Source organism: Ictalurus punctatus, chromosome 27, assembly GCF_001660625.3.
Source record: "Ictalurus punctatus breed USDA103 chromosome 27, Coco_2.0, whole genome shotgun sequence".
Taxonomy (NCBI): Eukaryota; Metazoa; Chordata; class Actinopteri; order Siluriformes; family Ictaluridae; genus Ictalurus; species Ictalurus punctatus.
In genome coordinates, this window is record NC_030442.2 from 4,337,598 (window position 1) to 4,350,840 (window position 13,243).

General features: G+C 44.3%; 1 protein-coding gene across 6 annotated transcripts in view; it reads right to left on the reverse strand.

The window, feature by feature from the left end:
* Window positions 1-11,268: 11,268 nt before the first annotated feature.
* Window positions 11,269-13,243, reverse strand: part of cntnap5b (contactin associated protein family member 5b) — a 52,137-nt gene continuing 50,162 nt past the window's right edge. For 5 of the 6 annotated variants that reach the window (XM_017459005.3, XM_017459003.3, XM_017459004.3 and 2 more), the window contains 4 exons: window positions 13,145-13,232; window positions 12,692-12,895; window positions 12,376-12,450; window positions 11,269-12,205 (listed from right to left, as the gene is read on the reverse strand). In XM_017459005.3, the coding sequence (XP_017314494.2) occupies window positions 12,048-12,205; window positions 12,376-12,450; window positions 12,692-12,895; window positions 13,145-13,232 (525 nt within the window). In that variant the 3' untranslated portion in view covers window positions 11,269-12,047. Of the gene's footprint in view, window positions 12,206-12,375; window positions 12,451-12,691; window positions 12,896-13,144; window positions 13,233-13,243 lie in introns of those variants that run through there. The other variant, XM_017459006.3, reaches the window with a different exon arrangement.

Below are 13,243 nucleotides of genomic sequence, written 5' to 3' on the forward strand. Positions count from 1 at the left end.
CCAACCCTCACCATTAAACCCCAACACACACCAACCCTCACCATTAAACCCCAGCACACACCAACCCTCACCATTAAACCCCAACACACACCAACCCTCACCATTAAACCCCAACACGCACCAACCCTCACCATTAAACCCCAACACGCACCAACCCTCACCATTAAACCCCAACGCACACCAACCCTCACCATTAAACCCCAACACACACCAACCCTCACCATTAAACCCCAACGCACACCAACCCTCACCATTAAACCCTAATACACACCAACCCTCACCATTAAACCCCAACGCACACCAACCCTCACCATTAAACCCCAACGCACACCAACCCTCACCATTAAACCCCAACACACACCAACCCTCACCATGAAACCCCAACACACACCAACCCTCACCATTAAACCCCAACACACACCAACCCTCACCATTAAACCCCAACACACACCAACCCTCACCATTAAACCCCAACACACACCAACCCTCACCATTAAACCCCAACACACACCAACCCTCACCATTAAACCCCAACACACACCAACCCTCACCATTAAACCCCAACACACACCAACCCTCACCATTAAACCCCAACATACTCCAAGCTTAACTATTAAAACATTTCCTCAGTATTAATCATATTTGCAGTCTAGTTTTATTTTGATAATCTAATGAACACGTTTTTGCTGGATGGGTTTGTGGCGTTTTTACACACCTCCGTGTTCCACATGCAGTAATGTTAAAGTCCGGTAGCAGTCATCTTCAGCGTACTGTTTGTGTTTTTTTCCTCATCATCCCCAGATGTTGTGACATCTGTAGAGTTAAGCATATACTGTATTTAATTTAAAGCACGTTTAAAGATTTCACCACGCCTGACTGAGGAAGGAACAGCAGCAGCCGCCGATCAGTCAGTCTGATTACACGCTTTATTATCCAGCGCTTCTGCTCCGACTCACACGTTTAGCTTTCTAAAGCCGGCCAGGTGGAAAATACAGACATCGAACGTACGTCGGGCTTTTTTCTTTTTTTTTTTGTTAATCACACTGCCGCTGATTTAATTTTAGCCGAAGGAATAAAAATAATATGGAGGAAGAGCTAACACAGTGGCTTTGAGTTGAGAATGAGGATTTTATTCTCCTGAGTCAGACAGAGAGAGAGAGAGAGAGTACTGTAGTGAAAGAAAGAGTGAAATAAGGACTGAAAGAATAGGACACAACTTTCCAAAGTGCGTGTGCAAAAGTGTGTACACCCTCGGAACAAAATTACGTCACGTACCACCATCCTCAAATCCATTTCTCTGTTCAAAAACAGTTTTGGTATTCCACTGTCGTCCACGTGAACTTTTTCTACCGCGATACGATGGGGGCGCAAACTTTTGCACTCGACGACTCGGAAGCACGGATCACTTACACTATCGTCCCGGTGTTTTGAAATACCGCGTGCTTCATTGCCCCTGTTTACATTCATAAACAGGATTTTCTGCTATGTTTTAGCTTTTATTTTATAATAATAAAAAAAGCGCTCACAATGCATTCTGGGTAAACAAACAAACAACAACCCCAAAACAATCGCGCTCCTGGAGCTCGGATGAGACTTGAGAGAAGACACACACGAGGTGAAGGGTTTTAAAAGGTTTTAATCTTCTTTTTTTCCCCCTGCTGCTAACATAGCGCTAATAGCATTAGCAGTGAGCTGGGCTAGTGGTTAGCGTTATTCCTCGGCGCCGATCGACGTAAAGTCGGAATAATAACGACGCTAAATTAGCACGCTGCGCTCGTCAATTAACAAAGCCTGAACACTTTTATCGGTTCTCTCCAAAGCACTTTGCGTGAATGGAGACGGAACATGTCTCTAATGGATACGCGCTCACTTTTTAGTGGAGGAACACCGTATAAAAAAAAGCTGAAAACCCCCACACACACAATTCCACCTGCCAAGAGCTGACTTCCTGCCAATAGTGTTTTAAAAAAAAAAGAAAACCTCTCCAGAGATCCTGCATCTTTCCGTTTCTCCCTCTGAACTCCCTCAGAGAAAAACTGCAGAGACGAGCCATTGTGCATTTTTATTTCTTTGTTCTTTTTTTGCTTCGTCTCCAGACGCCGCGTCATTCTTTCTTTATCCATCCGGGGAGATACTGATTCCGAATACATCGAGTCGATCGCACATTACAGTAGAGCAACACGGACGCACCCATGGCGACGACCCTGACGTCCGAGATGTTTCACACGAATATGTACATTTCACGTGCGTTAGAGTTTCCACCTGAACCTGTAAACGACTGGGCGGAGTCAGTGCAAATCGATGGAACGTGTCACTTAAAGCCGAAAATCGCTTCGGGAACTCTGGCAAAACGGATACATCTGAAGGGCAGGTATTAAATGTGCGGAAGCTGGTTTTAGTGCTTAAAAATAATCGAAAAGCCTTAACGTTTAATAAGAAGCCCTCGAATACGGTGCGTTCGGGAACTTTTCACCAGCAGTGTGTGTGCGTGTGGCTATCGGCTGAATCCGGGACGTTGTTATTGTTGACTCCGCACACGTTAACGTGGTGATTTTTCTTTATTAGCGCTGATAAAGCTCTGCTGAATTGGACTGCGCGCGAGACGCAGAGAGATGAATAAATCCCTCGGAGGAAACCCGCGCCGGTGAAAACGCTGCTCATCAGGCCAGATGTGGCGGGACGGAGGTCCCAGTTGTGCCGCACGCCGCGCTCGGCCGAGTCCTCGTTAGGAATGATGGATGCTCGCTCGCTTATTCCATCCTCCCTCATTTCAGCTCGCTCTCGCACTCTCGCTCGCTCTATTATGGTCCGCAGCCGGGAGGGGAAAAAAAAAATCCTCATGTGATGACCAAACGTGTGTGTGTGCGCGCGAATGAAACAGATGAGATTGCACTATTAGGAGGACATCTGGGATTTCTCTCTTGCCTGTAGTAAAGTGTGTGTCTATGAGGACTTTTACTTAGGAGGAAATATGTGAAAGGTGTGTATTTTATGCGAGTGTGAGTAATAAACACAGCGTGTGCGGTGCTCTTACAGTAAAATAATCAACAGCGAGTGTTTTATTCCGCTTCCACCACAGCGATTCATTCCTTTACTTAATTACACATCGACACGGCGTGCTTTTTATCCTATTAGGGTTACGTTTGATGTTTCCTTGCAGAAACGCAAACCTGCGTGACGCACTACTTTATAGGAAATGAATCAGCACTTTTCTGACCAATCACAATCCAGAACTGGTGTGATACAAGCTGTTCATTTTGTTTGTTTTGTGTGGGGGGAGGGGTTCTTTAAATACATAAAGGTCAACGTTAGGTACACGACACACACTAATACACGTTTTAAGCGAACGTGGCGCAGTGCTGCCGGAAAAAAGGAAGCGGAGATTGTTTTCGTCTCCCGAGACGTCTTATTCAGCGCTCTGACTAACGCTAATTAGCGCTCCGAGTTCCTGATTCAGTGGAGTGAAAGGACACCATCTGCTGCTCCGCCGCTGTGCGATGACTCACACGCGGAAAGGACAAATCACTGACACACGTCCAGGTGCGCGGAGAATGAGCGCTGAGACGCCGCCCCCCGCGCTGCAGTCAGCCTCATTACGGAAGACGTACTTAAACACCGCTCTGCGTGCGACACAAATCCGTCAGGGCATCTGCGATGAGTTGGAAAGTGTTTTTATTTTTTCGAGCTCTGCTACAGGAAAGAAACTTTTTTTTTTTTTAGATGGCAACGTAAAATCCCTGCTGAAAACCCAACACGTAGAAACTCGTAGAATTTGTGACGATTGTGACATAAACTGTACCAGCCAATCAAGGCGCAGCATGCAAAGGAGAACGGGGGCGGAGTGTGTAAAGATGAGGGGGCGTGTGCATGGAGGTACTGTATAAAATCAAGATTTTTTTTTTTGGGATGAGTGTAAAAGTATTGGCACCCCCCCTTATTACTGCTTATTCGTAGAATTGGATCGTCTGTCTTTTTTTTATGTTGGTAAAAAATATTGGCACCTCTCTGTCGAGGTGTTTATCCAATCTCTAATGACTGTTTATTTGTTTGTACATTTGTTTGTTTATTTATTACTCTATATGGAGACATGTTTATGGTTTGTTTGTTTGCCTTTTTAAATTGTCTAGTGGCATTTTATGTAGTTTTCTTGATTTGTTCGCGCGATTTGGTTTGTTTTGTCGTTCAAAACGGGAACATTTGAATAAGTTCGTTTACAGAATTAGAATCGAAATAGACAACGGTATTTATTTATTTATTTGTTTATTTTTAAATGTGGTTTTATCTGTTTAATTATTTCATTGCTTTTATTTACTTTGCATATTCATACGTTTTTGATGAGTTTTCAAGATATTTAGTGAGGATGTGTTTGTTTGTTTGTTTATTTAATCTAAAATCAAGAATTGATCCCCCCCCCCCCCCCCCCCCCCTTTAGGATGAAAGTATTGGCACCTCTGTGCCTCTGAGGTTTTACAGAAAAAAAAAAGATGTTTTGGGCGCCTTACAGTGTTATAATAACGGCTGAGAGCCAGAGGACATTTCCTGTCCTTTCCGTGCTGAGGAGAGACGAGGAGGGACGAGGAGAGACGATCAGACTGATGAGGAGGAGCTCATGAGGAGAGACGTTAAAGATTTTAGAATAAAGATTGCAGTGGTGCTGATGTAAGACCTGCGGAGACAACGCGGGGCGACACGACACGTTTATTCCCTTCGTCCTGCTTTACGCCTTAATCCATCACGGTTCTGCCAAATAAAAAGCGCCCGTGATCTAGAACCTGTCTGGAAAAATGCTGACGTTCCTGACTGATGCATCACTCTTTAGGGGGAAAACAACCAGAGGACGGAGAGGGAGACAGAGAGAAGGAGGAGGAGACAATGAGGGTAAGACAGAGTGAGGGTGAAACAAAAGTGTGATACAGTGAGTATGTAAGAGAGAGACAGAAAGACTAACAGTGAGACAGACAGTGTGAGGGAGAGACAGAGGCTATGAGAGAGAGAGAGATAGTGATAGTAAGACGGAAAGACTGAGGGTGAAACAGAGACAGACAGATAGAGAGTGTGAGAGTAAGACGGAGAGTGTGAGACAGAGTGAGACAGAGAAAGACAGAGATTGACAGAGAATGAAAACCACAGAGAGCGAGATAGAGAAAGACAGAGAGAGCGAGACAGTGAGAGTAAGAGACAGAGAAAGACAGAGCGAGACAGAGAGAGTGAGACAGAGAGTGAGACAGAGAAAGACAGAGCGAGACAGAGAAAGACAGAGCGAGAGAGAGAGAGTGAGAGAGAGAGTGAGACAGAGAAAGACAGAGAGCGAGACATTGAGAGTAAGAGACAGAGAAAGACAGAGCGAGACAGAGAGAGTGAGACAGTGAGAGTAAGAGACAGAGAAAGACAGAGCGAGACAGAGAGAGTGAGACAGAGAGTGAGACAGAGAAAGACAGAGCGAGACAGAGAAAGACAGAGCGAGACATTGAGAGTAAGAGACAGAGAAAGACAGAGAGAACGACGGAGAATGAAACAGAGAGCGAGACAGAGAAAGACAGAGAGAGCGAGACAGTGAGAGTAAGAGACAGAGAAAGACAGAGAGAGACAGAGAGAGCGAGACAGAGTAAGACAGAGAAAGACAGAGAGAGTGAGACAGAGAAAGACAGAGAGAGCGAGACAGAGAGCGAGACAGAGAAAGACAGAGCGACACAGAGAGAGTGAGACAGAGATTGAAACAGAGAAACACAGAGAGAGACAGAGAGCGAGACAGAGACCGAGACAGAGAAAGACAGAGAGAGCGAGAGAGAAAGACAGAGCGAGACAGAGAGAGTGAGACAGAGAGCGAGACAGACAGAGAGAGTGAGACAGAGAAAGACAGAGCGAGACAGAGAGAGTGAGACAGAGAGCGAGACAGAGAAAGACAGAGCGGGACAGACAGAGAGAGCGAGACAGAGAAAGACAGAGCGAGACAGAGAGAGTGAGACTGAGATTGAAACAGAGAAACACAGAGCGAGACAGAGAGCGGGACAGAGACCGAGACAGAGAAAGACAGAGAGAGCGAGAGAGAAAGACAGAGCGAGACAGAGAGAGTGAGACAGAGAGTGAGACAGAGAAAGACAGAGCGAGACAGAGAGTGAGACAGAGAGAGCGAGAGAGAAAGACAGAGCGAGACAGAGAGAGTGAGACAGAGAGTGAGACAGAGAAAGACAGAGCGAGACAGAGAGAGTGAGACAGAGAGTGAGACAGAGAAAGACAGAGCGAGACAGAGAGAGTGAGACAGAGAGCGAGACAGAGAAAGACAGAGAGAGCGAGACAGAGAAAGACAGAGCAAGACAGAGAGAGTGAGACAGAGAAACACAGAGCGAGACAGAGAGAGTGAGACAGAGAAACACAGAGCGAGACAGAGAGAGTGAGACAGAGAGCGAGACAGAGAAAGACAGAGAGAGCGAGACAGAGAAAGACAGAGCAAGACAGAGAGAGTGAGACAGAGAGTGAGACAGAGAAAGACAGAGCGAGACAGAGAGAGTGAGACAGAGAGTGAGACAGAGAAAGACAGAGCGAGACAGAGAGAGTGAGACAGAGAGCGAGACAGAGAAAGACAGAGAGAGCGAGACAGAGAAAGACAGAGCAAGACAGAGAGAGTGAGACAGAGAAACACAGAGCGAGACAGAGAGAGTGAGACAGAGAAACACAGAGCGAGACAGAGAGAGTGAGACAGAGAGCGAGACAGAGAAAGACAGAGAGAGCGAGACAGAGAAAGACAGAGCAAGACAGAGAGAGTGAGAGAGAGTGAGACAGAGAAAGACAGAGCGAGACAGAGAAAGTGAGACAGAGATTGAGAGAGAAAGACAGAGAGAGCGAGACAGAGAAAGACAGAGCAAGACATAGAGAGTGAGACAGAGAGTGAGACAGAGAAAGACAGAGCGAGACAGAAAGAGTGAGACAGAGAGTGAGACAGAGAAAGACAGAGCGAGACAGAAAGAGTGAGACAGAGCGTGAGACAGAGAAAGACAGAGCGAGACAGAAAGAGTGAGACAGAGCGTGAGACAGAGAAAGACAGAAAGAGTGAGACAGAGCGTGAGACAGAGAAAGACAGAGAGAGCCGTTTCCTCGCCGATGAAGACCCCGCTGCCACCGCCGTGCTTCTCAGTAGGGACGGGGTTCTCAGGGTGATAAGCAGTGTTAGGTTTCAGCTAAAAGGAAACGCTAAGGGGCGTGGCCAAGATGGCTGCCAAGTGGATGGACTTTACTAGAAACAGGAGTTCTTCGTTTCACTAACTAAATTCTAACATTAGCAAATTATAAATCATTCCTGTCAGACCTACTTAAACACACACACACACACACACACACACACACACACACACACACACACACACAAAATGCTAACGTTAATGCTAATGTTCTTATATTTCCTTCATGTAAACTTAATTTCCTTTCAGAAACGAGTATAAAACTCAAAAGAGTCTTGTTTTAATCCACTAGCTTTTCAATTTCTTTTATTCACGCGTTTGCTGCCGTTAACGACGCTCGATTGTTCTCAAGTTTCCAAACTGCTGCTTATGCTAATTCACTAAATCTGTTAGGAGCTAAACGTTAAATTCCCCAACGTAAAGCGTTATGCAAACCACGATTCCTTCTCTTTTTACAGCGCTCAGCAAAACAGGTGTGTTGCGAATATAGCACAGGACCGACATCACCTCTGAGACGTAAATATCTTACTACTAGCAAAAGCTAGCACGCTAGCAAATAGCGCTAGTCATGGCCTTAATATTGCAGCTAACCCCATTCCTAGCCATTTTTTTTTTGTGCTACGATGAGAAGAGACACAAATGGAGCACGTGACCTTGTAAAAACGTCTCTTTTTATTGTTAATAAATATACATTTATGAACCATACAGCTGTACAACTCTAGCCATAGAAAACAGGCTGAAAATAAACACCTTATTCATTTTAACACATTCTACAGAGTGTGTGTGTGTGTGTGTGTGTGTGTGTGTGCGTGGATTTTTCTAGGAGTGTAGAGAGAAAGTGTTCGATGTGATGCTAACACTACCATCGAGTGGCGATCCCTGCTCTGTGCTGTTTTAGGGAAACTCGTTCCTGATTGGTTAAGGCTGCAGAAAGGGGGCGGGGTTAACACTCCAAAATAAAATTGCCACCGCCTGTTAGAATTCCTAAGAATTTAGTGTTTGTTGCCGTCTGCCTTTCTATTTCACAGCCCTATGAAGCATCTAGCTGGTGGGTGTGGCTTGTTCGGCTTTTTAAGTTCTAACTCACGCTGTATGAAGAATTCTGTGTCAAAGCTAATTTACATATAATTTGGGTTTGGGGGAGGGTCAATCAATTCGACGTAAAATTTTTTGCCACATCATCGTTGCAGCTAAACACTTCACACGAGAGGGTTATTACATCATCAATTGTGACAGCCAATCAGGTTCGGGGATGCAAATGAGGTCACGAGACAACAGTTGTACCCAGTTGTCACTGCTACTGCACGCGCATGCAAACAGCACAGGAGAGTTACTGCATCACTTGTAAGAGCCAATCAGGTTCCAGTATGCAAATAAGGCCGTGCAGTAACGGTTTGTAAGGCGAAAGAGAAGGGGGGCGGGCTGTGTACAGTCGGGGGCGGATGCTTTGTTTTCTTCGCGTATTCTTTTTGTGGAATCAGGATTTTTTTTGATGAGGGAAAAAGTATTGGCGCCTTCCAAGCTTGTACGAAAAAACGCGCGATGTTATCGAACGTCCTGCGGAAACATCGCTAGCGGGTCTGAACGTCAGTGACCGCATCTCAGAAACAAACAAACAAAAAGGACAATAATATTAAGATTGAGTAGGGTTTTCCTTCATCCACTGTGCAGATTAGGAGATTTCGATTTCGGGCTTTTCACCGAGATACAACTAGAGATCTCTCAAACGGCTAATCGGGGAATTTATCGTATTGTTTTGGATCTTGCGTGTTAAGTTCTAACACCGCTGCTGGTCTTGGACTTTCGGACCCGAATGCATGCTCGTATTTCCGTTCTATAAACCGCGGCTGAACTGTCTTCTGTACAGCATCTCAACAAAACAAAAACCCTGCCGGTCTGAAATCAAACCTGTCTGATGTTTATCCATGTGGAGATGGATGCTGCGCTAAATCAGACACAGCTTCTGATCTCCAGGCGTTTGGAGCGTAAGTTTGTCATTTCCGTGCCGTCACGCGCTGACATCTGCGTAGATCACAGCTGGATACACATCTGACACGTTCGCCTCTCTGCTTTCAGCCTGACACGCCTCGGCATCGGCACGACGACAGGAAAGAGACGAGACGTTGCTCTGAATCTCTGACTCGGCATACAGACACGCAGATGCCGCCGAGCTAAATCCGGGGTTCCGGATGATGATTGGTCGTCAGGTGTTGATTATTAATGAAGAATTTTCTGACAGCTGGAAATCAGGGCTTTACATTAACGCGCTCGTTCCAACACGTTTCTATAGTAACAGGGACTCGTACATAAACGCTGTTTAAATAAACGTCGATAAGAAGACGTAAGACGACGTTTACACAAACACTGATGGAAGGAGTCTCCAGTGTCGGTGCCTTGTAACAGGACTTCTCCCGGATAGACGAGTTTACGCTTCTTCTTTGCGGTTTCTCGGTAACGTCTGTTTATAGCCGCGGTAACGTAAGAGAACAGGACAACCGCTACTAACAACCCAATAGAAATGTAGGATGTTCCATTCTTTAGTAAATAAAATATCTCCTCGCTGACAAACTGCTGTGGTGTAAAAGGTTACAGCAGCTATAAACAGTCTGTCTTGTAAGCGACAGATTTACAGCTGTGATTGATGTTCAGTAAAAACATCAGTGTGTTACGACACAGAGGCGATAAATCCGCTCCCACACCACTGAAACATCTCACCACGCGAAAGAACTTCACACGATCAAATGGAGCTCTGCTGTTGATGGTAATGTTAATGTTGGTGGTGGTGTTAATGTTGATAATGTTAATGTTGTTGGTGGTGGCGCTGCTAATGTTGTTGATGTTAATGGTGTTAGTGTTAATGTTGTTGATGTTAATGTCAGTGTTAATGTTGTTGATGTCGTTAATGTTGTTGATGTTGATGTTGTTAATGTCAGTGTTAATGGTGTTGATAATGTTAATGTTGTTGGTGGCGGCGCTGTTAATGTTGTTGATGTTAATGGTGTTAGTGTTAATGTTGTTGATGTTAATGTTGTTAATGTCAGTGTTAATGTTGTTGATGTCGTTAATGTTGTTGATGTTGTTAATGTCAGTGTTAATGTTGTTGATGTTAATGTTGATGTTGTTAATGTCGTTAATGTTGATGTTAATGATGTCCATGTTGTTAATGTCACTGTTAATGTTGTTGATGTTAATGTCGTAAATGTCAGTGTTAATGTTAATGTAGTTAATGTCACTGTTAATGTTGTTGATGTTAATGATGTTCATGTTGTTAATGTCAGTGTTAATGTTGTTGATGTTAATGTTAACGTTGTTAATGTCAGTGTTAATGTTGATGTTAATGATGTTAATGTAGTTAATGTCACTGTTAATGTCGTTGATGTTAATGTTGATGTCGTAAATGTCAGTGTTAATGTTTTTTATGTTAATGTTGTTGATGTTAATGTTGATGTTGTTAACGTCGTTAATGTCAGTGTTAATGTTGATGTTAATGATGTTCATGTTGTTAATGTCGTTGATGTTAATGTTGAGGTCGTTAATGTCAGTGTTAATGTTAATGTAGTTAATGTCAGTGTTAATGTTGTTGATGTTAATGTTGATGTCGTAAATGTCAGTGTTAATGTTTTTTATGTTAATGTTGTTGATGTTAATGTTGATGTTGTTAAATGCGTTAATGTCAGTGTTAATGTTGATGTTAATGTTGATGTCGTAAATGTCAGTGTTAATGTTTTTTATGTTAATGTCAGTGTTAATGTTGATGTTAATGATGTTCATGTTGTTAATGTCTGTGTTAATGTTGTTGATGTTAATGTTGATGTTAATGTAGTTAATGTCAGTGTTGATGATGTTGATGCTAATGTTGTTGGTGTTCATGTTAATGTTGTTGTTAATGTTGTTGGTGTTCATGTTAATGTTGTTGTTAATGTTGTTGGTGTTCATGTTAATGTTGTTGTTAATGTTGTTGGTGTTCATGTTAATGTTGTTGTTAATGTTGTTGGTGTTGGTGTTAATGTTATTGATGCTGTTTATGTTAATGTTGGTGCTGTTGATGTTAATGGTGTTAGTGTTAATGTTGTTGATGTTAATGGTGTTAGTGTTAATGTTGTTGATGTCAATGTTAATGGTGTTAGTGTTAATACTAATAATACTCTCATTAATGTAATGACTGGAGTGTGAGAAACGACGTTATTATATAACATTTTATAACGTTATTATATAACAGCCACTGATGAGAACACTTCCGCTCTTCACTCTGCATTTAGTGAATGTGCCATTTGTGTGTGTGTGTGTGTGTGTGTGTGTGTGTGTGTGTGTGTGTGTTTCCCACTGAGCGATTGACTGGTCTCCTAACTGGGGTCAGAGGTCATATGAAGTACTCCTTCACATCACGTTTACCTCCACTGCATCACCTCGGCTGTGTCCCAATCCCTGCTCCATTTATAAGCTTAAAAGGTCAAAGATCATGTAAAGTACTCCTGTCTGCCTTGGTACAGCAGCTTTGTTCTCCGTGGCCATGGCTGGCTGTGTGTCATTCCGGCCGATCAGCCCTGGCTGGAAATGGAAGGGAGGGAGGAAGAGAACGAGTATCAAGGGCACTATCTGTGTCCTGATAGTCTCTGGTCTCCTCCCTAAACTCAGCAAGGGGTTCATGAGGTCAAAGGTCGTGTAAAGTATTATTTTCTCCCTTGAAAAGGTGGCTTCGTTCTCCATTGCTCGGCCGTGTCCTGTTTCCCATGGTCGAGCTTATAGAGGGCAGAAACAAGCTTGAGCTTATGGAGGAAGGGAACAAAGATCAAGGGCACTAGCGGCTCTCCTGCCGTCCTCCCTAATGGCGTGGGTGATTTAGGGTTACTCAGCCGAGGGGTCATTTAGGGGTCATATGAAATACTCCTTCCTGCTGTCCCTGAGCTCCGATTGAGCCCGCAGGTCCTTCTCTTTGGGCTGGCGGGAACGCTCGCGCCGAAAACGCAACAGGAAACGCATCATCACTGCCATGATGCATAGCACGACCAGCAGCAAGGCTGCTATCAAACCTACACACACACACACACACACACACACACAAACACGCACAGAGTGAATCAGGGAGACATAAAATAAGGGAGTAAGACAGAGAGTAAGACAAGTAGAGAAGAAACAGGACAGAATGTAAGACAGGAGGAGAGGATGATGGGATACGGCGACGGGCAGCGGCGGTGTTTACCTCCGATCACGGCCGAGTCGCTCGGCTCAGAGTTCTTCAGACGCTCCTTCCCTCGCTTCTCTCCATCTGTGTGGTCTGAGAGGAGGAGAGGAAAGCAACCGATACTACTGAGCTGCTGCTTCTCAGAGCCACACCCACATTCCCATACATGGTCTTCAGCCCACACCCACGCAAGAGCAGCTCTCATTTGCTTACATGAACACTCAAAGACATGTCTTATTAGGACAAATGTGCTAGAACATCACTAGAAGAGACTCACACTAAGCCCCGCCCATTCAGCTCACACTAACTCAGGTGTCCCAGGTGTAGCTGTTACCTGACAGTGAGTGTGAGTGGGATCTATCAGCCAGCTCTCCACAGTTGGACTCCACCAGATTCCCAAGCACGCTGACTAGTGAGCTTCCTCGATTCAAAATGGCCGCTTTTAAAGGAGCGAGGTGATTGAACTGGACCGATGAGAGGCAGCCAATGAAACCTTTTGCTCCTGCCTGGAGCACCTCCTCATCCACGCCCGCTCGACCTGAGGACCACAGAGACGCCAAGGCTTCAGTAAAAGTCAGAGAAAAGATTCCTGTTACAACTTTATGATTGTGTTTGTCTCACTTCTGTACTGAAATTATTAAGATATAAACAAGTTATCTAGCTAACTAACGAAAGCAAATTTGTAAAAAAAAAGAAAGAAAGAAAGAAAGAAGGTCTAGATAATGTGGTTACTGTAGCTAGTATTAGCTAAGTATTAAAATATCATTGTAAAAAACTCTCTTCCTACTGGTGACTTTGCCGAGTGTCAGAGAGCGGATCAGGTTTAACTCTTGGTCTGTGGAGAGGCCGTACTTCTGACTCGCATCCTTATCCACCTGAGGAGAGA